General features: G+C 45.4%; 1 protein-coding gene across 3 annotated transcripts in view; it reads right to left on the bottom strand.

Moving 5' to 3' along the window:
- Window positions 1-26,200, bottom strand: part of LOC115462399 (putative tRNA (cytidine(32)/guanosine(34)-2'-O)-methyltransferase) — a 35,034-nt gene extending 8,834 nt beyond the window's left edge. The window contains exons 1-9 of one of the 3 annotated variants that reach the window (XM_030192409.1): window positions 26,181-26,200; window positions 23,156-23,305; window positions 22,511-22,580; window positions 19,693-19,795; window positions 19,083-19,161; window positions 18,652-18,704; window positions 15,251-15,304; window positions 9,980-10,082; window positions 9,645-9,728 (exon numbers count right to left, since the gene is read on the bottom strand). In XM_030192409.1, coding sequence (XP_030048269.1) covers window positions 9,645-9,728; window positions 9,980-10,082; window positions 15,251-15,304; window positions 18,652-18,704; window positions 19,083-19,161; window positions 19,693-19,795; window positions 22,511-22,580; window positions 23,156-23,276 — 667 coding nt within the window. In that variant the 5' untranslated portion in view covers window positions 23,277-23,305; window positions 26,181-26,200. Of the gene's footprint in view, window positions 1-9,644; window positions 9,729-9,979; window positions 10,083-15,250; window positions 15,305-18,651; window positions 18,705-19,082; window positions 19,162-19,692; window positions 19,796-22,510; window positions 22,581-23,155; window positions 23,306-26,038; window positions 26,156-26,180 lie in introns of those variants that run through there. The other 2 variants (XM_030192407.1, XM_030192408.1) reach the window with 2 other exon arrangements.
- Between the last annotated feature and the right edge of the window lie 670 nt (window positions 26,201-26,870).

A 26,870-nucleotide genomic window follows, 5' to 3' on the forward strand; every position in this document is an offset into this window, starting at 1 on the left:
GCCACCATTGGGAAAGGATGAGGTGTTGGCCAGAGGCAGTCTGCTGAACTGTCGGGGTTGGTGCGGGTACCTGGTCCTGGCTGCATGGAGACACCCACGCTGGCACCTTGATGGAGGGAGACCGCTCCTCCTGGTGCCAACGCTTCTTGGGGACCGGATCCCTCAGTGACCCAGTGCTCCCTGCACCATGCATTGAGGGGGATCGATGCTTCTTGGCCTTCACATGATGCCAGTCATCAATACTCCTCGGTACCTAAGACGACAACGTTGAATCCCGTCTCCTTGGTGTCGGGTTGATGCTGACTGGTCCCAAGGGCCCTGTACAGTGGCCGACACAGAGGTAGGTGGAGAACTGCTCGATGAACACCCACTCCCAGTGTCTGGCATGGGCCTAGCAATCATAGGAACTGATGCACCTGATTCTGGTGCAAGGCTCGATGCAGATACCAATGCCAATGTCGAGGATTCAGACCAGGCTCCAAAAACGCTCTCTCTCTGAGCCTCTCTGGCCAGCTGAGTCAATTTCTTCATACAAAGGCAAAGAATACAACTAAGGGGTATGCTTAGGTCCCAAACAATGGAGACACCAAGAATGGTTATCCTTTTCAGAGATGGTCCGACTGCACTGGGCACACAGCGCTTGAAGCCACTGGGTACCTTCAATGACATGGAAGGGAAAACAGCCATGGCCAAATCAAACAACTCAATGGTGACCTTAAAAAAGGGGCAAATCACCAAGAAAAAGAAGGAAAAGCCTAACTGGAGCTTGAGCCGAAGAGGGACTACTAAGCACACAAAAATGAAGAAAACTTACAAAAGGAAATTAAAACTGTAAGGGGAGAGAAAACACCTCAAATAGGGAAAAACCTCAGAGAATATTTGGGTAAATCCCTCAGGGAAGACACAAAACAGCTACAACAAAATCAAACTGCACCAGATGCAGTGAGGGATCCACAAAGAAGTACATCTTTTCCTCCCATGCTCTCACGGTGGGCGGGAAGGCACTCGTGCATGTGCGGTGGAGACACTGTTTTGTGTATTTAAAGCTGTACTATGCTTTTTTAAGCGTTCTGCGCCGTGCAACATGTGAGAAGGATATAACCTGCTTGTCCTCTGAGAATCAACATTATCCCTTAAGGGGATTCAATCTGTACTACATGGGTCTTGATTCCATAACTTCACTATAACTTGCCAAATGGCTCTCAGAGGACCTAAAGTTAAACTATATTTTAAACATTGGGGAACAGCTTCTGTGGAAGCCTGGAGCAAATAAATAGGACACCAGGGAGCCAAGAACACTCTCTTGTAAGATAAAGGAGTATAGTCTTTTGCATCAAGAATCCAGTTGTTTAAATGCTACAGTAAGCAAGCTTTATTTTATTTAACTAAATCTGGAAGTCCCACTACACCCCTGGACCAACAGCCATGTAATAACTGAAGCCGTATTTTAGGTTTTTTTCCCCTGACAGTAGAAAAGAAAAACCAAGTGCTGTATCTTTTTCAGATCCTTTTTAAACAAGTATAGGGGTAAGATCTGCAATATCTATAGCCATTTTGGAAAAAGGGACATTTTATAAAGACATCAAACATATAAATTGCGAGTGACCGTACTCACCCGCAAATGCGCAGTAGAGACCGATCCTTCAAGGAGCAACACACCAAACCCCGCCTCCACCAGCAGCTCCTGTACCGAATGTAATGCAGCCAATAGGGAGGGGAGGGGGCGTGGAAATCGGAGGAGGACGTAATGCAGCCAATAGGGAGGGGCTGAATGCTTGAATTGCGGTTTATCATCAGAGTATTGCTAGGCAATTTGATAGTTTCTGATTTCTTATACTCTGTACAGTTTTGTGAATTTTTGAGTAAAGTAGAATTGCCATATCTTTGCAGTACTTTAAATAATGTGAGTCCAGGGCTGCCGAACAACAGAGCCGGGGCAGGGCTGCTGCCCCCCCCCCCCAAAACTCAGGCTTCCGCCACCACCCCCTTACCTTTCTGCATCTGCTCCTCCTTTTAGTGTGTCGCTCTCCTGCTCCTGTGTTCCGGGACATGAGTTATTGTGTTAGATTGTAAGCTCCTATGAGCAGGGACTGTCCTTCTTTGTTAAACTGTACAGCGCTGCGTAACCCTAGTAGCGCTCTAGAAATGTTAAGTAGTAGTAGTAGTAAGGAGGGGGCGTGGAAATTGGAGGAGGACGTAATGCAGCCAATAGGGAGGGGAGGGGGCGTGGAAAACAGAGGAAGATGTAATGCAGCCAATAGGGAGGGGGCGTGGAAATCGGAGGAGGACGTAATGCAGCCAATAGGGAGGGGAGGAGGCGTGGAAATTGAAGGAGGATGTAATGCAGCCAATAGGGAGGGAAGGAGGGGGCGTGGACATCGGTGGGGGAGGGAGGGAGGATGGAGAAGAGAACCACCATGTACAAGGGCACAGCAGGAACGACGAAGTGGCCGAGGCAACAAAAAAACCCGCAGCAGAAACCAAGCAGGGATCAAAAAACATTCTGGGGCCAACAGAAAAAGGTAAACAGGTGCATTCACTCACAGCACACACACACACAAGTCCTGCTTTGCAGCATGAAGCAAAGACATAGCTGTCCCGCCCCTTTGGCTCACTGAACAGCACAAGTCAGCAGAAGGGGCGGAACAACAACATGTATGCGGGGAGGGGGGAGGGAGACCGGCACACACTTAAAAACGAGCCTGCCTTTCAAACTGCTCTAACAACTGCCTACAAGGAGACACTGAACCTCCACTGCCACACAGCTCCAACAACTGCCCTCAAGGAGACACTGAACCTCCACTGCCACACAGCTCCAACAACTGACTACAAGGAGACACTGAACCTCCACTGCCACACAGCTCCAACAACTGCCCTCAAGGAGACACTGAACCTCCACTGCCACACAGCTCCAACAACTGACTACAAGGAGACACTGAACCTCCACTGCCACACAGCTCCAACAACTGCCTACAAGGAGACACTGAACCTCCACTGCCACACAGCTCTAACAACTGCCTACAAGGAGACACTGAACCTCCACTGCCACACAGCTCCAACAACTGCCTACAAGGAGACACTGAACCTCCACTGCCACACAGCTCCAACAACTGTCTACAAGGAGACACTGAACCTCCACTGCCACACAGCTCCAACAACTGACTACAAGGAGACACTGAACCTCCACTGAGACAGGGAGTACTAACAGCTCACAAGCACTCTCTCTCACTCACACACACTCTATCTCATTCACTCACTCACACACACAGAGACACCCAAGCACACACACACTAGCTGCTCACTCTCACACTCACTGTCTCTTTGGGAGGGCAGGGAACAGAGGACGGTGGCTTGACATGGGGTGAGGGAAGAGGACAGAGGAGGGTTGCTGGACATGGGGGGAGGACAGGGGACAGAGCAGACTTGCTACACATGGAAGTGAAATTAAAAAACTCGCCCGTTTTAACGGGCTTAACGGCTAGTATTCTTCCTAAAAGTGATAAAGGTAAGTTCTTCCATATCTCTAACTGTATCTTAGTATGATCGAGTAATGTTTGCACATTAGGGTGATATAACTGTGAAGTGTCTGTGGGTAATTGAATTCCCAAGTATCTGAAAGCACCATTAGCCCACTGCAACAGAAGCACTCCCCTCCAATCTTGTCTTAAAGAAACATCAGTTGGCAATGCTTGATTTTATAAAATTAAGTTGGAATCCGAAAAAATCTCTATTAAAGCCTTCATTAAAAAACCCAAAAAAACAATAAATAGCAAATAAGGCAGCTGAAGACGTCGAAACAGTGGCCACTGTTGATGGGTGAATGATGGAACAATAGCTAAGTTCCAATTTGATTTATAGTTAAGTTGACGCCTCAGTAATTGCAAGTTAAGAGCTTTCAATTTTCGAAAAATTTGGAGGAACTGGAATTTGCTGAAGGAATTTATAACACAAGTGATAGATTAATGAACGACTCCCTAAAAAGGAATAATTTGGAGAGTTTTTTTTTTTAAGACTACTGATGTGAAGGAAAGTTAATAATTCTAATGCTTTTTGCATACTTCCGTTACATCATTGAGGTCCTTTTTCTCAAATATACATATCTCCTGAGTTGGGTGTCCTACTGGAGGATTAATTATTATAAAATCTTTTTAGTCATAAAATATAGAGAAATATAGCATAGTACAATGGTTCAGAGAATTATGCGAGTAACACATGCTAGCATTATATAATACCATATAGTAATAAGCAACGCCCCCCCCTTCCCCCTGAGTAGTACAACAAGTTAAATGTGACAACAACAACAAACTTGCTGGTCCAGGGTCTTGACTCTTACAACCCCAAACCCACATAGCATAATATCTCCAATCCTAGGGGTCCATTTATTAAAGTGCGTTGAAAAATGGCCTGCGGTAGTGTAGATGTGTGGTTTGGGTGCACGCAGAATTATTTTTCAGCGCACCTACAAAAAATGCCCTTTTTTTATTTTTGCCGAAAATGGACATGCAGCAAAATGAAAATTGCCGGGCATCCATTTTGGGTCTGAGACCTTACCGCCAGCCATTGACCTAGCGGTAAAATCTCATGCGGTAACTGGGCGGTAATGACCTACGTGTGTCAAATGGCACTTGTTGCGCGTCTGAAAATATAATTTATTTTTCGTACGCGCGTATTGGACGTGTGCCAAAAATGAAATTACCGCAAGAGCCACGCAGTAGCCAGGCGGTAACTCCATTTTGGCACGCATTGGGCACGCATAGACACTTATGCGGCTTAGTAAAAGGGCCCCCAAATGACTTAAATCCCCCCTCTTTTACCTGCGAGCTCAAAAAAGTCTAACGTAAATCACTTGCTGCATCTTGCAACTTATTCAATACTTGACTACGGGTTTTGGGGGATATCAACTGTAAATATGGTTCCCAGACAGATAAGAATCTTTTTTGCCGTTTTAGGTGCAAAAGAGCTCTATAAGATTCCCACATCATTAAAGCGTGGAACTTGTTCCTCCAGTACCAAAACGTTGGGAGTTGATTTTGCAACCAATAATTAAATATACATTTTTTCCCTCAATATAGGGTTTATCCAAAAATAACTTTTGCCTCAAAGAAGACAGTCTTATTGAAGACTAGTAAAAAAGGCCCGTTTCTGACACAAATGAAACGGGCGCTAGCAAGGTTTTCCTCGGAGTGTGTATGTTTGGGAGAGTGTATGTGAGAGTGACTGTGTGAGAGACAGAGTGAAAGTGTGAGTGTGTGAGAGAGAGAGTGAGTCTGGGTGTGAGTGTGTTTGTGAGAGAGTGTGTGTGTGAGAATGAGAGTGTGTGCAAGTGTGTATGTGAGACACAGTGTGAGAGAGAGTGTGTGTGCGAGAGAGTGTGTGTGAGACACAGATTCTCTGTGAGAGTGAGTGTATGAGACCAAGCGAGTGTGTGAGTGACTGTGTGGCACATAGAGAGTGAATGTGATACAGTGTGAGACAGAGTGTGTGAGAGTGAGAGTGAGAAAGACATTGTATATGAGAGAGAGAGTGTGTGTGTGACAGAGATACCTTTCTTCTTCCTCATTTCTTCTTCATTCTGGTCCTCAGCTTCTGCCTATTTCTTCATCCATGTGCAGTTTTTCTCCTCTCTTCCTTTTCCCTCATTTCATCTCCTTCATCTCTCTTCCCTCCCCTCTATGTCCAGCAATTTCTCCTCTCTCCCTGAGCCCTGCCCTCCCAATCCATGCCCATCCATGCTCCTCTGTCCCCTGCCCCCTCCATTCATCCCTTTCCAGCAATTCCCCTCTCTCCCTGAGCCCTGCCCTCCCAATCCATGCCCATCCATGCTCCTCTGTCCCCTGCCCCCTCCATTCATCCCTATCCAGCAATTCCCCTCTCTCCCTGAGCCCTGCCCTGCAATCCATATCCATCCATGCCCATCTGTCCCCTCCATTCATCCCTATCCAGCAATTCCCCTCTCTCCCTGAGCCCTGCCCTCCCAATCCATGCCCATCCATGCTCCTCTGTCCCCTGCCCCCTCCATTCATCCCTTTCCAGCAATTCCCCTCTCTCCCTGAGCCCTGCCCTCCCAATCCATGCCCATCCATGCTCCTCTGTCCCCTGCCCCCTCCATTCATCCCTTTCCAACAATTCCCCTCTATCCCTTCCATGACCCCCCTCGCATTCATGCTCCTCTCTCTCCCATGTCCCAGCCTGGCCCGCCCTCTTCTCCCCCCCCCCCACCTTCGCATCCATGCTGTCGTTTCTCCCCTGCCCTCCCACTCCCATTGTTCAACTTTACTGAACACCCTCTTCTCTCCCCCCAACATCCCTTTTTTTTTTTCTTTTTAAATTTACCTCCGTGGCGGTTCCGGCAGCGCAGCGTCAGGGAAGGAGGCGGCGCTCCCGACGTCTAGCCTTCCCTTCGCTGTGTGGGTGCGATCCGTTTGTTTTGTTTTTTTCCGCCCTCGACGTCATGACGTTTGACGCGAGGGCGGGGCAGAGACGGCTGGCTGGCTTCACCACATGAATCCACGAACCCTTCAGGGAGTGTTTGAGTGACTTCAGAACGTTGTCTTCAGAACGTTCACAGTGCGTTTTATTATATTAGATGATCCCCCCCCTGAACCAAAAGATTTAGCAGTGTGCTAATAAAAATTGCAAATAATTTGACAATGCTACCCAAACAGCTTTTATTGTCATAGACCATGAAAAAAAGAACAGTTCTCACCAGATTGACATTTCAGATACTGAGGGGAGTTGGCACAACCAGCATAAAAGCCTTGCTTCTGAGAAAAACAGGCCCTGTGTATTATACCAAATCGGCATTCCTGCAGTTCAGCACTATGGACAACCTCAGGTAATGGTTTAAGAACGTCTTGAAAAGATATGACACACAGATCTACCAATATCTTTGACTCAAGCACCTAATAGTGGTGCATATATTTTAGGGGGCTGAAACCAAGAAATGGACACCTACCCCAAAACACCACCCTCCAAAAACTCTTGTATCTGGCTCTCAAACCTTAATGATAGACTCTGTGAAGCCAGATAACGAGAAAATTGCAAATATGTGTACCGATCTGCTGGCCCAAAAGACTATCGCTGCTGTAATTCAGGAAAAATTTATAAGGCACCATCTACCCGTAGCAGATGCTCCACCAATAAGATACCCTGAGTTTCCCAAACGACTACACACTACATTCTCCAGTCCCGCAGAGAATCTACATTCCCTACTAAAGGTAGGAATACACTGCTACTAGGATCTTGTCACCAAGTATGGAGCAAGTCCCTCAACAAATGCCTGAGGTGATGCAGTAAAAGAATCCTCCGAACTTTCACTGGCAACCGAGGGAGCCCAGAGTGCAAAAGATAATTAAGGTGTCAGGGTTGAAAATATTCTTGCTCTTAGATGATGTAAAAAACAGGCCTGATTGTACAGTTTGATGTCAGGCACTCCAACCCCCCCCCCCCCCCCCCAGTTACCTAGCAAGAAACTCCATCTCCTCGACTACATTCATATTTATTTTTCTGCACTGATTCTCCGGTCACAGATGTCAGCCATCGCATACTACTCTAGGTACTCAGCCATATGTGATCTTACACAAACTCTCAGATTTTAATATTTTTGTGCCTTTTTTTTTTTTTTTTTTTTTTAATAGCCTGGCAGCTCCTACACTCAATACTTCAGCTGTTACCCACACCTTACTCCAGTCACGTTTCCAGCTAAAAAACAAACAAAAACCCTTTTACAGTTCCATCTTGCTGATTTTTGGAGCTTTTGCTTTGCCTTTTTTCACCTTTACAAATGGGGCCCACAGCCTGTCAGCTCCCACTAGACTTATATCCTCTTTGAATTCAGAGTCCCAAGATACTCACAGCCAATTCAAATGTGCTTTTCCTCAACTAACCAATGACTTTTACTCTCTCTTTCTACTTTGTAATTTCTAATCTTTTCCGGTCTTCAGCTGCCATTTGCTCCTCTGGTTCTGTTTCACCAAGGAACATTTATAGGGGGGCCAGGTTAAGACTCAACATATACCCCTCAACAAGGGGTCCCTTTTACTAAGGTGTGCTAATGGATTTATGTAGCAAAGAGACAGTGAGGAGTGACAAAGAAGTTGGTAAATTAATGTATGCTCACTAACGTGTCACTCTTTCTCCTACAGATATACTAGTGACAACTCCTAACAGACTGGTTTATTTATTAAAACAAGACCCGTCAATAATTGACCTTCCCAGGTATTAAAAGAATTCACTTCTGTTTTTCTAACTTTATGGATTTGTATGTTTGTGGGGTCCTTCTGTTTATCAGGGTGCAGGTGATGGTGGGGGGAGTGGGGCATATATTGGTACTCTGGAATAATTCTTTTTATATGAATTTTGTTATTAGACAGAGTTACCGAGAAGGACCAAAGCTGGCCAGGCTACTCTGAATCCATACTACTTGGGTTACATAAGTACATAAGTAATGCCATACGGGAAAAGACCAAGGGTCAATCGAGCCCAGCATCCTGTCCACGACAGCGGCCAATCCAGGTCAAGGGCACCTGGCAAGCTTCCCAAACGTACAAACATTCTATACATGTTATTCCTGGAATTTTGGATTTTTCCAAGTCCGTTTAGTAGCAGTTTATGGACTTGTCCTTTAGGAAACTGTCCAACCCCTTTTTAAACTCTGCTAAGCTAACCGCCTTCACCACTTTCTCCGGCAACGAATTCCAGAGTTTAATTACGTGTTAGGTGAAGAAAAATTTTCTCCGATTTGTTTTAAATTTACTACACTGTAGTTTAATCGCATGCCCCCTAGTCCTAGTATTTTGGAAAGCGTGAACAGACGCTTCACATCCACCTGTTCCACTCCACTCATTATTTTATATACTCTATCATGTCTCCCCTCAGCCGTCTCTTCTCCAAGCTGTATAGCCCTAGCCTCCTTAGTCTTTCTTCATAGGAAGTCGTCCCATCCCCGCTATCATTTTAGTCGCCCTTCGCTGCACCTTTTCCAATTCATCATTAATATGACACAAGATTATTAAATGTCTCTTGTGTGCGCATTTTATGTGTATTTGTGCAGTGCTCTTGTATCACATGATTTATCTTTGTATTCCTGATCAGAAATGCTTTTTGAAGGATAGAGTGTTGTGTAGATGCAGATTCTTGCAGTTGTAAAAATAATTTATAAGGTCTGTGCCAGAGCCGGTGGTGGGAGGTGGGGCTGGTGGTTGGGGGGGGCGGGGATAGTGCTGGGCAGACTTATACGGTCTGTGCCCTGAAAAAGACAGGTACAAATCAAGGTAAGGTATACACAAAATGTGGCACATGTGAGTTATCTTGTTGGGCAGACTGGATGGACCGTGCAGGTCTTTTTCTGCCGTCATCTACTATGTTACTATGTAATGGATTTAGCGTGTGCTAAATAAGATACCCATTATATTCCTATGGGTGTATTATCATTTAGCTTGTGCAAATCATTATCATGCACTAAATCTGTTAGCACACCTTAGTAAAAGGACCCCCAAATAAACTCACATAGAAAACAAATATGTGGGGAGAGGGTAAGGTCTAAAGGGATTACATAGCCATCACTGTTGGCGGCTTGCCCTTTTCTGCGGATTAATCCTCAGCTCTTTGGTTTACCTGGGATAGGCCTTCATTTCATGGCTTACCATAACAGTGGTCAAGGAGAGGGTTGGACATGTTTGGGATGTAGCCGTCTGGAGGAGCATAACCTCGGCACACAGCAAATGCTTCTGTTAAGAAGAAGGAAGACTTAAGAATTTCGTACCCTTTCTCCCCAAAACCAAACTGCCCAGCATATATCTTTAATAGCTTAACAATTAACCTTGTCCTCCAAGGTATACTCCGCTACGGATACAGCAATGCAGGACCCAATCTGCCTGCCCCTCTCAGGCATTCTATCCAAAAGATACAAGCACTCAGACCCCAACCTAGATTTGCCTATCCCTCCAGCACAGATTATTTCCTTTGCCCTTGGCCTTACCTATACTGGAGTTTCGACTGCTCCGAGGCTTTGCGCAAACCACATCCGAGAAGAAGATCTTCAGCTGAGAGTACAGCAGCGTCACATCCTTTCCCCGGAATATCTAAGAGAGGCATCAGCGAGAAGCAGAATAAATCCGGAGACTTGGCACTACTATGCCGGTGCACTGTTTACAAGCAATACAGCACTAACTTACATAAGCCAGGCATTCACTATTAGGATGCCCCATCTCCCTCCACCAGAAGCATTACAACCTGCATTATTACATCAGTACAACATTTTGGCTTTCACCTCCTTGAAAAGCAGAAGGAAATGTTTGCAAAAGTGATCTGTCAAGTCTCCTGCAACTGGCAGGAGACTACCAGTTTAGGGGGAGGGGAGGAGGATGGCATTTTCTCTGGGATCTGTATATGTGCGAGTTGCTGGGAGCAGGGGAGCATTAGCTGCACCAGGGGTAGCTGTGTACTTTTCTGGAATGACTGAAATGGCTATGGTATGCCTGTACACATGCATGATATGCATTGAAACCTTCAAATCTTAAAAAAATTGTTTTTTTTGGCAGCTCCGCAAATAGCTTTGGAAATATATATAACATTGTATATTGCTAAGCAGATGCATGCGTTTTTTGGGTTGTTCTGTTATTTAAGAGTGCAGGAAAACGTATAAACAGTGGTCCAGTCCCTTGTTCTCACAACTCTCATACTAAATACAATGGAACCTGATGTTAATCCTTTTTGATCCTATTTGCAACACACCCTTCTTTGCACTCAAAAGGGCCACCCTCCTCTCAGCTGCCTGCCATGGGTGTGTTCTCACCGACTCCCACACTCCACATGACCACATTACTCCATTGGAGCTCAGTCATGACATCATTTCCTGTCTGGAGGAGATTCCTTTGAGTTCAATACATTTGTGAGTGACATTGCCGAAGGGTTAGAAGGTAAAGTTTGCCTTTTTGCGGATGATACTAAGATTTGTAACAGAGTGGACACCCGGGGGGAGTGGGAAAACATGAAAAAGGATCTGCAGAAGCTAGAAGAATGGTATAAGGCAGTGATGGCGAACCTTTCAGAGACCGAGTGCCCAAACAGCAACCCAAAATCTACTTATTTATTGCAAAGTGCCAACAGGGCAATTTAACAATTTAACCCCTCCCTCTCGTCCCCCCTCCACCTCCCTTCCTTCGAGTTCCAGGCCTCCCTCCCTCCCCTCTCTCTCTCCTTTCCCGCCCCCTCCCTCCAAGTTCCAGGGTCCCCCCCCTCCCTCCCTCCCTCCCAGGTCCACAGGATCCTCCCTCCCTCCGAGTTCCAGGGTCCCCCCCTCCTCCCTCTGAGTTCCAGGGTCATCGTCCCTCCCTTCGAGTTCCAGGCCCCCCTCCCTCCCTCCCTCCAAATTTTAAAAAAGTCATCTCTTGACTTACCTCGTCGGGGATGGGTTACAGCGGCCGGCAGCAGCAGTAAAATGCGTGCAGGCTCGGCCCTTCTCTCTCTCTGAGCTCTGGTCCTGCCCTCATTTCCTGTGTCCGCAAGGGCGGGACCCAGAGCTCAGAGAGAGAGAGAAGGGCCGAGCCTGCATGCATTTTACCGCTGCTGCCAGCAACTGTAACCCGTCCCTGACAAGGTAAGTCAAGAGATGGCTTTTAAAATTTGGAGGGAGGGAGGGGGCCTGGAACTCGGAGGAAGGGAACTCTGGCTGAGGCGACGGCGCACGTGCCCTCTCTGGCACGCGTGCCATAGGTTCGCCATCACTGGTCTAAGTTTTGGCAATTAAAATTCAATGCGAAGAAATGCAAAGTGATGCACTTAGGGAGTAGAAATCCACGGGAGACGTATGTGTTAGGCAGTGAGAGTCTGATATGTACGGACAGGGAGAGGGATCTTGGAGTGATAGTACCTGAGGATCTGAAGGCGGTGACCATAGCTAGAAGGTTGCTAGGCTGTATAGAGAGAGGTGTGACCAGCAGAAGAAAGGAGGTGTTGATGCTCCTGTATAAGTAGTTGGTGAGGCCCCACATAGAGTATTGTGTTCAGTTTTGGAGGCCGTATCTTGCTAAGGATGTAAAAAGAATTGAAGCGGTGCAAAGAAAAGCTACAAGAATGGTATGGGATTTGCGTTACAAGACGTATGAGGAGAGACTTCTTGACCTGAACATGTATACCCTGGAGGAAAGGAGAAACAGGGGTGATATGATACAGACGTTCAAATATTTGAAAGGTATTAATCTGCAAATGAACCTTTTCCGTAGATAGGAAGGTGGTAGAACTAGAGGACATGAAATGAGATTGAAGGGGGCAGACTCAAGAAAAATGTCAGGAAGTATTTTTTCATGGAGAGAGTGGTGGATACTTGGAATGCCCTCCCGCGGGAGGTGGTGGAGATGAAAACGGTAACGGAATTCAAAAATGCGTGGGATAAACAAAGGAATCCTGTTCAGAAGGAAGGGATCCTCAGAAGCTTAGCGGAGATTGGGTGGCAGAGCCGGTGGTGGGAGGCGGGGCTAGTGCTGGGCAGACTTCTATGGTCTGTGCCCTGAAAATGACAGATACAAATCAAGGTCAGGTATACGCATAAAGTAGCACATATGAGTTTATCTTGTTGGGCAGACTGGATGGACCGTGCAGGTCTTTCTCTGTCATCATCTACTATGTTACTATCAGGCTTATTTTCGAAAGAGATCGCCGGCGATCTTCCGACACAAATTGGGAGATCGCCAGCGATCTCCTGAAACCGGCCAAATCGGTATAATCGAAAGCCGATTCTGGTCGGTTTCAACTACTTTCCGTCGCTCAGCTGGCGCAATTTCAAGGGGGCGTGTCGGTAGGGTAGTGAAGGCAGGATGGGGGTAGGACGGGGGTGTGCTCACGAGATGGCCGGCTTCACCCGATAATGGGGGGGAAAAAAAGCCAGGCTTGACGAGCATTTTGCCGGCTTACTTTGTCCCTTTTTTTTCACAACCAAGCTTCAAAAAGGAGCCCCAACTGACCAAATGACCACCGGAGGGAATCGGGGATGACCTCCCTTTACCCCAGTGGTCACCAATCCCCTCCCACCCAAAAAAAATTAAAAAAATCGAAGTGCTCGTCAGGGACATCCTAAATCAAAACTATTTTTGCTCAGCTTTTTCAGTAGTACCAGTGGGATTTGAACCAGCCACCTCTGGATTACAAGACCTGTGCTCTAACCACTTGGCCACAGCTCCACTTTAATTGGATGTCCCTCCCTTTTGATTATGCCCTTTCAGGACTCTCTCAGCCAATCACCGAGAGGGGTCTCTCTCAGCCACTCACAGACAGCTAAATGCCAATCACAGCGCATTTATCTGTCTGAGTGGCTGAGAGAGACCCCTATCTGTGATTGGCTGAGAGAGTCCTGAAGGGGCATAATCAAAATGGAGGGACATCCAAGTAAGTAGAGCTGTGGCCAAGTGGTTAGAGCACCGCTCTTGTAATCCAGAGGTGGCCAGTTCAAATCCCACTGGTACTACTGAAAAAGCCGTCCCTGACAAGCACTTTGATTTTTTTCCCACTATTTTTGAAGCCGGCCATCTGTAAACCCGGCAATCTCAACATTTGACCTATAGATGGCCGGCGCCGTTCGATTATTCCCCTCTTTTTAACATCAGTGGTATTCACTCTTTGTCCTTGAGAGCTGGTAAAAGGTCAGACTGTCAGGATATCCCTGCATCTTAATTCACCAGATCACTGAACATTTCTTTATTGATTAAAGTGAATTTGTAATGATCTAAACACAATCTAGCGAACTGCCTGTTGACTGGAGCACAGTGTACACATTTAAACAGCTCACAATACATACTACTACTACTACTTATCATTTCTAAAGCGCTACTAGACGTACACAGTGCTGTACATTTGAACATGAAGAGACAGTCCCTACTCGACAGAGCTTACAATCTAATTAGGACAGACAAATAGGACAAACAAGAGATAAGGGAATATTAAAGTGAGGATGATAAAATAAGGGTTCTGAACACAGTAACATAGTAGATGACGGCAGAACAAGACCTGCATGGTCCATCCAGTCTGCCCAACAAGATAAACTCATATGTGTATACCTTACCTTGATTTGTACCTGCCTTTTTCAGGGCACAGACCGTACAAGTCTGCCCAGCAGTATTTCCTGCCTCCCAACCACCAGTCCCGCCTCCCATCACTGGCTCTGGCACGGACCGTATAAGTCTGCCCTCCACTATCCTCGCCTCCCAACCACCCACCTGTCTTCCCCCACCTGCTCCGCCACCCAATTTCGGCTAAGCTTCTGAGGATCCATTCCTACTGCACAGTGAATAAGGGTTAGGCGTTAAAAGCAGCATCAAAAAGGTGGGCTTTCCGCATACAGTTCAAACATATTCACAAATCAGAACTGCAATAAGTCAGTGACCATTACACCTCATAATATTTAAATTTCCTCTTTGTCACCGTTAAGTCCCATGGGACACTGAAATATTATTACTGAAATATTATGGTTTACTGCAATTCTGATTTGTTAGTATGTATTGTGAGCTGTTTAAATGTGTACACTGTGCTCCAGTCAACAGCCAGTTAGCTAGGTAATTTTTAAATGGTGTGTTTAGATTATTGTCTAATGTGAATTTGTAAAGAAGAAATGTTCAATAATCTGGTGAATTCAGAGTTAATTACTTGAATCGTTTTTTTTTTTTTAACAAAGCTCGGGAAGCTAACACGAGGTGCTTAATGGGTATGCATGAGAGAGATTTGCATGCCTACTACCTTCATGTCTGCAAATCTCTCATATGCATATTCATGGTGGTCCTCAAAGATTGGAAATAAATACCAAGGACCTATGTGTTGCTGCACACTCCGCCCTGAACCAAAATAGAGGCCGTACAGGTCTGCAGCAAATAGTAAATACAAAGCAGACCAGGAGTAGAAGAAACCCAATTCTTTATTGAAAAAGACCCGATGTGGCCACGTTTCGCCAAAATGGCTGCATCAGACTCCTGGTCTGCTTTGTATTCTACCACTCCACCCTGAAGCCATCTCCCTTCCCCCAAATGGAAACCTCCACATTGCACTTCAAAAGTCACTTATCTGGCAGGACCCCAAGAGATGTGACCCTCCATTGTTCTCCCCCTTTAGAAAAATTAAAGCCAAACAAGAGTATTCCTGTCATCCCACTTGCAGACATCCAATGACCTAATCAGCATGCAGAATTCAACAACTGAGATTTATAATTAAAACCAAAATGAAAGACACAAAAAACAGTGAAATGCAAAGCAGAGTAAATACCCACCTTGGCCACAAAGGTGCCTCCTTTCTTCAACACATGAGTGGTAATGTTTAGAGCCTGAAGAAGAAAAGAAAGCTAGCTTTAGAGAATGACACAGGGACAAAGTCTGTCTCCGTCCCCACCCCATTCCCGCAGGTTCTGTCTCTGTCCCCGTCCCGATGGGTTCTCTCCTCATCTGCAGAAGCCTCAAACAATTATGATTTTACATTTAAATCTTTTTATTAAAGTATAAAAATTAACCAATACAAACAGCATTTGCTAACTATACAAACAGCTTTGAACACTTTACTTCATAAGTATGCCCTTAAATCTTTTGCTTATTACAAATTCCAAATTGTACAAACATGGCAGCAAATGCAGCAGGCTCCTCAGTAATATGATAGCAATTAAGCAAGGCCCGAAAAAATGCTGAAAGATCCCCCTTGGGCTTTGGTACATAGAGATCAAGGTATCTGTGACATGTTCGAGGCCTTTTACCTAAATTATACGCCCCCCCCCCCCCCCCCCCCCCCCCATGTACAGGAGGGCCTTTCGGGACAGATATAATTAGATGGCCTTGATCTTCCACAGATTTTGCAGGCTGATAGGGAGTTTCTGAATTCTCTAGTCATGTCTGATGAGGTATATTGAGCAATACAGTGAAGCCCCTTGGGGAAGGCACTAAGGGCCGATGGGTTTAGGGTGGAGTTTTACAAAATCTTAGGGGATGACATTATTTCACCTTTGACCAATGTGTTTAATATCTAGGTGGATGGGGAGGCTCTTGTAACATAATGCCTGAGCACTACCTCTAGAATCCACCTGGGGTTAACTCTGTGGCTTCCTGGAGGGTCCTACCCAGCACTGCCCTGGCCTGCTTGCACCTGCGGCTACACTGGCATGCTCCACACACCTGCCTCTGGGCAAGTCTCCCACCCGCAAATTATTTACCCGGTGGTTTCTAGGGACACTGGGGTCACAATCCTAGGGATCCCACAGTTCCCAGAAAACCACTCACAGACCAAGAACACAAACTGCCAGGAATCTTAGTTAGTCCAGGACAACAGAGATAATAAACAAATAGGTTATTGTCAAAAAATAAATAGAACAGTGAACGGTAAAGTTGTAAACAGCAACAGGTAATATAGCAAGGATTCAGTATTAAAGCTAACTCAACACTTTTTACTACCTAAGTAGTACCTGTATAGATCATGAAAAGTAACTGCTCACAGGATCTGAACAGGGTCTCAGTGCAGAAGTCTACCCCCTCCACACTCCCACTCCGAGACTGAACAATTCCAGCACCTTTTGGGCTAGATCTTGGGCTTCAGGCCAATCAGGGTGCAGTGCATTAGCCCTAAGGGTTTTTGACCAATGGCATTGCAGATTACTCTTCCCCTCAGAGCTTTTCCTCTTTTCTTCAGGGAAGGTACGCTAAAAGGAAAACAGACTTCTGCTACAGCATTGTGCAGAGGGCAGACACCACCTGCTGGCCAAACAGGGAAAATATCATGAAAGGGAAAAAGTCATAAGGCAACATTACAAATCACAAGCATGAAGGTCCTGTTTTGCCACAGCTCTGCCAGCCACTCTTAATTTAGCTCAAATTGTCCTTCTGCCCAGAACATGCCCGACAAAGGTATATGCACTCCTACCAGCAGAGGGACAGAGAACTACGACTAGTGACACTGTATAAGGATCTGTGCAACCCTGAACTACTCAGTATTTCGCATAGTAAAGAAAAAAAAGGTAGAACAATGATCAAATCCAACCAGAGGAACAACAGAACAGAAACATCAGGTTCTCCAAGGAATCCCCAGGGAGAAGTGAGCACCCAAAAATATAGAACTCAGTTTAGTTCACCCACCCAAACAGAGACTGTGGAACAGAAAACAGATACTTGACATTTGCAGCTCCTGGGTTCCCAAGCACCCCACAGCATACACCCTAGCAACACATTCTTCTCGGGCAGGGCACAGGAATGGTCTGGAGAGACTCACGGAAAGCAATTAGCATGTAAGATCTAAAATTCTCCTCCCTTTTCACCTGCTCCAGACCATTCCTGATGAGTGGGAAGTACTAAAGCAGTACTCACCAAGGGCGGGAAATTCCCTGGACCAACACTGAAGCCTGAAAGGAAGCGTCCTGCGTGGACTGGATGTCCAGCCTGTAATGCAGGATAAAGGAATGGACTGCTGCTCTGCAAATATTCTGTGGAGGACAGAAGACTGAAACGGCTCCAGATACGACAGCGCCTATGTCACAAAACTCCTAGCCCCCGCCTGGGCTTTCCCTGCGGCCACCTGAAGGGCCTGCCCAGCCTTGCCTGCATATGGGCTCATGCTTTACACTAGCACCCTCCACCCACTGACCAGGTCCCAATTACCTCTGGGCTAGTCTCCCACTCTCAGGTTATTCCCCAGTGATTTCTAGGACACTGAGGCCACACTTCAGAGGTCCCACAGTTCTCAGAACAGACCCAAAAACATGAACCAGGATTTTTAGTCAGTCCAGTACAGCAGAGTCAATAAACGAAATAAGGTTTATTGTCAAAGAACTTGAACAGTGAACAGAAAAAGGTGAAATCAGCAAGCAATAACAGGTAACTGAATATGGATCAATTATAAATTATCTAAACATTTGTTTACTACCTGGGTAGTACCTGGGGAAGTCAGACAAAATAGCTGCTCACAGGATCTCAGTGAAGAGACCTTTCACTCTCCACTCCCTGGCTAAGACTGGGGAAAATCCAGTACTTTCAGGCTCAGTGGCGTTCCTAGGCTGGCTGACACCCGGGGCGGATCGCCAATGCGCCCCCCCCCCCCGGGCGAAATTACACCTCCCTCCCCGGGTGCAGCGCCCCCCCCCCAGCGAAATTACACCCCCCCCCTGGGTGCAGCTTCCCCCCCCCGGTGCATTTTTACCTGCTGGGGTGAGGAGGGGGGGACACGCGCCTGTTGGCTCCGAGTCCGCTCGTTCCCTGCTGCTCCCTCTGCCCCGGAACAAAAAGTAACCTGTTCCGCGCAGAGGGAGCAGAAATGTCTATTAATACCTTCTGTTTTATTACTATCATGTATTCCATTACTATTCAACCCCAAATCCTTCTGTAACACCAAATGTCTATTCTTTTCTTATTTCCACTATCCATGATGTATTGTAAGCCACACTGAGCCTGCAAAGAGGTGGGAAAATGTGGGATACAAATGCAATAAATAATAAATATTGCTCCACCACCTCTTATATATCAAAATTAGTCCATCTTATACTTCAAAAGAGCACACCTAAATACTGCCATGATTCACTGCTTATAAAGGCAATGTGCAAAGCGCTCCACCTAGAAAACATGCCTGAAAAATTAAACAAAAACTCTTCACTCTATCTATAATCAGAGCTACGATGTGGTCAGTCAGAGCCTGTGCACTCACCGCTAGGAGCAGCTGCGCCTGGATGTATTCATCAATGTCATGGAGGCCAGTGACTGAGCAGAAAGAAAACAGAGGCAGCTTAAACAAAATGGGACACTGATGGAGGAGAAAAACCCTGGAGAATCCTGAATGTAAAAAGGACACTGATGCCTAATAGGAAGAATGGGCAGAGTGGTGTCAGGCTTTTCCTTTAGCAGGGAGGAAACTAAAAGGTGATGCAACTAGTCAGACAACATGATGCGATAGATCAGACAACATGATCAAGAATTGTCAAAGGCACTCTGGATTGCATTTCAGTTATTCGTGATTACATCATCAAAAAAAAGCAGAACATGTTTCATGGCTACAGAAGGAAACACGACTTGATTTTTGGAAAGGGCACCTATTTTAACATGGTAGATCTAAAGGACAGAGGTGATATTTCACATTACCGTCAGGGGCCCCATCGCACACCACCAGGTCTGCCGGCTGTCCCTCGAAGTGCCGGATGATCTCCTGCGCTGTGGAAACCTGCGCTCAATCAGAGATCCACGATTAATCTTGCTTGTGCCTGTAGGTCCACATTTTTCCTCTTGGCCTCCCTCCAGTCCTACCCATCTGCATTACAAACTAGGGCTGTACTGAATATTTGTATTCGATTTGGCCCCAAATACATCATATTCAGCCAAATAATGATTTAAATTCAAATACAAATAATCCAGGGCTCTACTGTACTAAATCCTACTGAAATGAACACTTGATCTCTTTCACATCGCTTCTTTATTATTTGTTAAGTTAAAGCTCAATACCCTTTATTCGTAGTCAGTCGAACGGTAAAATATGCTATTCGGTACAGCTCTAGTACAAGTTCACCTGTAAATAACAACCAACTCATTTCCACCCCACCTATGGCTGCACAATCTCTACTGTTTTATATGCATTGCTAAATTTTGCAGCACTGGTACAGCTACAGTTACAAAAGGAGAGAGGCAGCAGTATGCAACATCCAACTTTAATAGTCTGGGGGTTGAAACTCCCCACCCAGAAGTCAGAACTCAGTACCTTGGTAATATCTCCCTGGATCTGGATAACACCAGGGAGCGGAGCCATGGCCTGTAAATCCACCGCCACGATAGTCACCTCCGAACTCTTTCCAGACAAACCTCTGAACAGAAGAAAAACATGGGACAAAAGAGAGGGCTCAGCAGCTAGCCCATCTGGACAATAGAGAGGGTAATTTTGCAAGTTGTTCTTTGGCTGAGAAATAGTATTTTACATGCAGAAATACGCTCTTATATTACACTATTAAATGTTTTGAACTATTAAACTATTATATGGACTTGGCCATATTGGTGTCAGCTCTCACATAGGTAACCAGGTACGTAGGACTGCACAAGACTGTCCTAACTTGGCCCAGTTAGATATGCTGGTGTTGGCACTGAAAGTGGCTGGCACTTATATAACATCCAGGTTCATGGCCTGGTATTAAAATTACCTGAATGTTATATGTAAACTGCTTTGGTTGTACCAAAAAAAGGTGGGATATCAAGAACCTAATGCACAAACAGACAATATCCAGGTTAGATTCAGCCTGCAGTGCTTTGCAGATTTAAAACCACTGACCGCTGCAATTATTTGGAGGTTGGGGGGCCTTGGGTTATCAAACCTACGACTATATAACTGGGCGTGTTTACTTAGACACTTAGCAGATTGGGTGATGAGTTGAGCTCAAAGGACTACACACCATGGGGGATAGAACCATACCACCCACATTTCTTACTGACTATAGCATGTAAATACATTCCTAAGCAATGGTGGCGACATTTTTTTTTGTTACATTGTACTCCGCGCTTTCCCACTCATGGCAGGCTCAATGCGGTTTACATGGGGCAATGGAGGGTTAAGTGACTTGCCCAGAGTCACAAGGAGCTGCCTGTGCCTGAAGTGGGAATCGAAAGTTCCTCAGGACCAAAGTCCACCACCCTAACCACTCCTCCACTCCATTCACTATTACACTCCATGAGGTTTACATGGCAATATCTGATTACTTTACTACAACAGAATCCCTATTGTACAGATATGATACCCCTTATAGGAAACTCAGACTTTGGCCCAAGAATGGAGAAGAGGATTTTTCACTGCTGGGCATGAAAGGGGGTGGTCTTTGTAGAAGATCTTTTGAAAGAAACAGGGGTACTGAAAACTACAAAGATACTGCAACACATCTTGGGAGGGAGTCGTTTGGACCAATTTGCTTACTTACAAGACTCCGCCTATGTTAATCATCTTAACCAATGCAATTGTTCTAGGGGGCTGTTCCAGCTACTAAAATGATTCTCTCTCTCCTCCGGGAGCTCCCGGAATACAGTTTCTAGCCTACATAAAAGCAATAACTATGGCAATGCCACATAGAAATTATGTAGACCTGGCCCAGAAATGGACTGCAGAGCTGGGAGTAGAGGTTTGGGAGGGGGATATTCTTAAACTCTTGTAGGTGATCCCTACAGCTCTACGTAGTGCTCAGCACAGGGAAAACTCAATACAGGATCATAACTAGAACGTACTTCTCCCCCAAGCAAACCTTTTATGTGGGGTGCCTCCTGGAGGCAACATGTACTAAATGTGGTTCTGCAGAAGCCAACTTTTTCCATGCTTTCTGGACTTGTCCCTACGTAGGCCAGTATTTGGCAAGACTGATGGAATACTGTGCCCAACTGCTTCACAGACCCATAGACCTTTCTCCTGAAGACATTCTCTTTGGACATGTGGAGAACGGGGGTTCATTTTGGAAGGCAGAACGCCTACTGCTGTATAAAGCTAGTGTCATAGGTAAGAAATGCATTTAGCAGCACTGGACAAAGAGCACACCGCCCACCTTTTGGCATTGGAGAAATGCCCTGCGTGCTCCATTGGTACTGGAGGCTCGGGATGCATGCAGAAATTCTGGCCATTTGGGAACCCTATGTTCAATCCTTAACAGGACCAACACATAGTTTAATTCCAAACCAGATGTCACTGTAGCTGACCCGTAGGACTTAGTGCAGTCAGACACTCAAGCCGGATAGGGTGGAGGGGCAGGAAGGGAGGGGTGGTGGGAATATCGATGGTGTTAATATTTAGGGTGAGGAACTATAAGCGACAATGTTCTTCGTTCCTTGTTAGGTTCATTTGAAAGTTCAGATGGAAGTCCTTTCTTTTTTTTTTTTTTGGGGGGGGGGGGGGGTATTAAATTAGGGGTAGGTGAGAGAAGAGTTAGGTATATCATTGTCTAGCAAGCTAAACTGGGACACTCATGTACCATGTCTGTTTACCTGAACTTAATATCAGAAATTAACATATAATTAATAGGTGGGGGGGGGGGGGCGTTGGGAAAGGGGGGTAGGGAAAAATTGTTAGAAGTTTGATGTCCACATATCTTTTTGTATTTCTTATGTATGATCTGACAACTGAAGCTATGTTTACCCAGATTCTGGATATAGTTATGTTAATTTGTTATCAATAAAAATGTTGTACCATAAAACTGCTGACCACTGTGAGCTGAATATTTTGTGATAACTATTTAGGTAATGCCTATTGATTCTGAATACTTAGTTACAAGAGAGTATTATTTCGTAAGGCTTCACTGTGTGTAGGAATGAATGGCAGCTTGGTACAGAACCATCTTGTCTTGCTAAGATGCATTCTCATTTTCTTCAAGTGTAAAATCTGTCATTATAAAGTTAGGACAAATACCTAACTCAAACAATCATAGCCTTAAAGCGTCCCCACAATCTGTTGGGTGTTTTATATTACCAGACACCTTCACACAGCATCTTCTTACTGACGAGTCTTTCCTATGGGGGGGAAGGGAGAAATCCAATTGGTCCACAACCACACTCACCTGAGTTTTCGGCTGAGAACTTGACTCCAGCTCCCAGGGGCAGCACAGAGGTCCACTGCTCGTTGTACATCTGATGAAGGAAAGAAACAAAACTGAATCACTATAAGAGTTGCAGGAAGACACAAGATGTCAGCAGTGATAACGGTAGGCAGAGATGGCAGCACTGTTTAGGAGTGATCATTAATCAACACGACATGAACCTCCTTATTACTAGTGAAAAGCTTAAACCCAGGACTCCGAGCAAAATAATCCAGCAACTTCAAAGCTGACATTGGATAGCTTGTATCGCTGGAGAAAAACTGCAAACTGCCACTGTGTGTGGCTTCAAGGAAATCGCTATCTCCCTGTGCTTCAGCTCTAATTCCTGGTTCTGTTATTAACTCTCTGTGTATGACTTGCAGTAATCATTTCATCTCCCTGTACCTCACCTCTAGTCCCTAGCTCTTCATTGGCACTCTGTGTGTGACCTTTGGGAAATTCACTTGAGCTCCTTGTTTCTCAGCTTGAGTCATTGGCTCTGAAAGTATGACCTCCAAAGAGTCACTTTATTTCCCTGTGCATCAATTGAAAATATATTCACACTTTCTAGATTCCAAAGGGACAGAGCACAAATTAATTTCTGCTACATGTGAGCCCTCCACTTACCCTGGAATAGCTGAAACTCCTCATCCAGCTGCAGGAGTTTGAAGGCACTCCTTGCCCTCCAGCCTTCCTCTTTAGCTAGACGATAGTAAATATCTCGCTTGTCTTTGGAAGACCGGCCCATTCTCTAGCACTGTAGTGGAGCTTCCAGCTCTAGAAAAGATTTGGTCCAACAAGATCAACGTTAACATGCTAATTTATTGCAGAAGAGCAACCCCCAGCACACGTCACCTGCTGGCTTGTGAAAATGTTCCTCTCTTGGCATGCCATTCTCTCTCTGTAATGCTAGCACTAGGCTAATTTTCAAAGTTCAGATGCCAGCTTTGCTAATCTTGCAGAGTGCCCTTAAGTTTTGAAAATGCAGTGACAACAACATAGAGAGCAGTAATCTGTGTGGGGCAGGATTGCACCTGAAAACAGCCTCCACACTGAAGATGCAGGATTTTTCTTGAGAGGTGATGCGTGTTTTTGGCACTTAATCAACAAATGCTGCTGACCAGAAGCTTATAACTCCCCTCTACAAGTCATTATGGACTGTGTGTGGGTCTTTGTCTGCCATCATCTATTATGTTCCATAAGAATCACAAATTGACTCAATTATCAATGTAACTTCATTGTATCAAATGTATCAAAGCAACTTCATACCAAATCACAATTCTATTAATACTTATACCTCTGTAATGTAATTGACTTAGATTTGCAGACCTTCAGAGGAACTTCCATTAAGCCAGTGATATACCTACTTCCATATTTATGGGAAAAAGCCACTGGCTTAATGAAAGCTCACCTCCGAAAGTCTGCAAATCTAAGACAATTACATTACAGAAATTTAAGTATAAAACAACAGAACTGTGTTTTGGTATGAAGCACCTATTACTACTACTTATCATTTCTAAAGCGCTACTAGACGTACGCAGCGCTGTACACTTGAACATAAAGAGACAGTCCCTGCTCGACAGAGCTTACAATCTAATTAGGACAGACAAATAGGACAAACAAGAGATAAGGGAATATTAAAGTGAGGATGATAAAATAAGGGTTCTGAACAAGTGAATAAGGGTTAGGAGTTAAAAGCTGCATCAAAAAGGTGGGCTTTTAGCTTAGATTTGAAGACTGCCAGAGATGGAGCTTGATGTACCGGCTCAGGAAGTCTATTCCAGGCATATGGTGCAGCAAGATAAAAGGAATGGAGTCTGGAGTTAGCAGTGGAGGAGAAGGGTGCAGATGAGAGAGATTTACCTATTGAAAAGAGTTCCCGGGGAGGAATGTAGGGAGAGATGGGAATGAAGAGGTACTGAGGAGCTGCAGAGTGAATGCACTTATAGGTCAATAAGAGGAGTTTGAACTGTACGCGGAAACAGATAGGAAGCCAGTGAAGTGACTTGAGGAGAGGGCTAATATGAGCATAACAACACTGGCGGAATATTAGTCATGCAGCAGAATTTTGAACAGATTGAAGAGGAGAGAGATGACTAAGTGGGAGACCTGTGAGAAGCAAGTTGCAATAGTCTAAGTGAGAGGTGATAAGAGTGTGGATGAGGATTCTGGTAGTGTTTTCAGAAAGGAAAGGGCGAATTTGCTGACCACTTCACAAGACCAGAACACTGCACCAGTGATTTCACAGTAAGAATACTGAAAGGTAATTTTAAAACAATACAGGAACGTAAGACCTTTGAAATAAGAATGATTGAATATTTTGAAACACAACAAACAGGACTTAATAAGGTTCTGGGTTTTCTAACCCATTATAAACCATAAGCTGTATTTCTCTGTTTATTACCCTCCTCTCACCTACCAACACCCATTCTGTTAGAATATCAATGAAATGCTTTGATGTCCCCATGCATACCCCCACCCTCCCACTCAGACTGTCAAAGTAATGCTTTGATGTTTCTCTTATATATACACTATCTGCTACCACATTTGTTTATTTCTGATCTGACGAAGAAGGGCAACCTTTGAAAGCTAATCAAGAAATGTATTAAGTTATGTCCAATAAAAAAGGTATCATCTTATTTTCTTTTCCATGTTTTATTTTGATTTCTATTGATACCCTGATATTATAGAGAAAGAAATGACAGGTTTTAGCAGTCTGCTGAATATGTGCAGAAGAGAGGGAGGAGTCGAAGATGACCCCAAGGGTCATTTATTTATGTTATTTATGTGAAAGGCAATATAGCAAACTGTCACTTTAGATCGACGAGAAAGGGTAAATGTAATTTTTTTTAAAATTTGAAATATGTTATTCAAACCCTCCATTGCACCAGGTACAAACTTTTGGATTATAAACCCCCCAGGTTCAGCAAAATACCTAGAGTACCTGAATGCAATTCACCTTGAGCTACTACTGTAAAAGGTGTGACCTAAATCCAAATAAAATAAATATCAACATAAAATTGTAACAAAGCAGGAGTAACCAACCTGTTTTGGTCCAACAGCTCCTACATAACAGCAAAATATCACTTTGAAAAAAAAAATACAATGACCAGAAGAGAGGGAGGGAAAGTTACAGGGAAGAAATTTTGTTGCTACCTGAGGTAGGGGATAGAAATAAGGGGGCTCCCCAGAACAAACGCTGCAGCCACACTGCTTCGTCATGCTGCTTGCTAATGCTATATGCATGCATCAGCAAAAAAACAATGTCAACCATGCAGAATTTGGGACATGTCAAAATAGCACAGACGAGTGTGCAACCCATTTCCCCCCACACCTCCACAAACAGTAACACTAATTCATCCATACATCAACAATTTCTTTAATTTCACCTCGTGAGTGACTACTATACAACCCCTTCCAAAACTAAGGTTACAACCCCTTCTAAGGTTAAGGTTAAGGTTACCCCCCCAATTTTCAACTAGTGTTCCCGGCACCACTGACAACAATCACCTCCTGTCCCCGACTTTCAGCTCTCCTCCGGCCTTACGTTAGCCTAGCAATCTTGTTTCCGAAATTCAATCACGATCACAGATCTTTTCTTTTCTATCACATACATACGTCAGTGACGTAACGTCACAGCCTCTCACGCTACCTTTTGTTAATCGCAACTTCTTTCCTGCCAGACTGTGGTGTTTTCTTAAAAGTGTCCCCATACCACCACACCTTAGTTAGCAGGGAACCAATCTTTTGTTCCAGGTTGCAATGAAGTTTCTTATGCAGTTGCACCAGCTCTCGAGTCGAGTCAGTGCATCAAACCTATAAATGGCAAGTGACCGACTCACCTGCAAATGCGCAGTAGAGACTTCCCTCTCTGTCCCGCCCCCACGTCAAGACGTGATGACGGAACAGAGAGGGAAACTCTGCGCTGAGGAGGAGTGCAGTCACTGCCACACGGACCGTCGACGCTGCCGCTAATGGTACCGCTACCCCCCCCCCCCCCGGAGGTCGCCGCTGCCGCTCCCCCCCTGCAGGTCGCCGCTGCCGTCCCCCCCCCCAAGGTCGCAGCCAACCCCCTCCACCAGGCCAGGCCCTCTCTTCTACATTTAACTTACAGCGCCGAAACCGCAGGCAGATCAGCTCCCGTCGGCCTTCCTTCCCAGCCTGTGTGCCCCGCCCTCGCTGACGTTACGTCACACGAGGGCGGGACACAGGCAGAGAAGGAAGGCCGACGGAGCTGATCTGCCTGCGGTTTCGGCGCTGTAAGTTAAATGTAGAACAGAGGGCCCGGGTGGAGGGGGCCGGTGGCGATCTCGGGGGGGGGGGAGGGGCGATAGCAGCGACC

Source organism: Microcaecilia unicolor, chromosome 2 (genome assembly GCF_901765095.1).
Source record: "Microcaecilia unicolor chromosome 2, aMicUni1.1, whole genome shotgun sequence".
NCBI classification, from domain to species: Eukaryota; Metazoa; Chordata; class Amphibia; order Gymnophiona; family Siphonopidae; genus Microcaecilia; species Microcaecilia unicolor.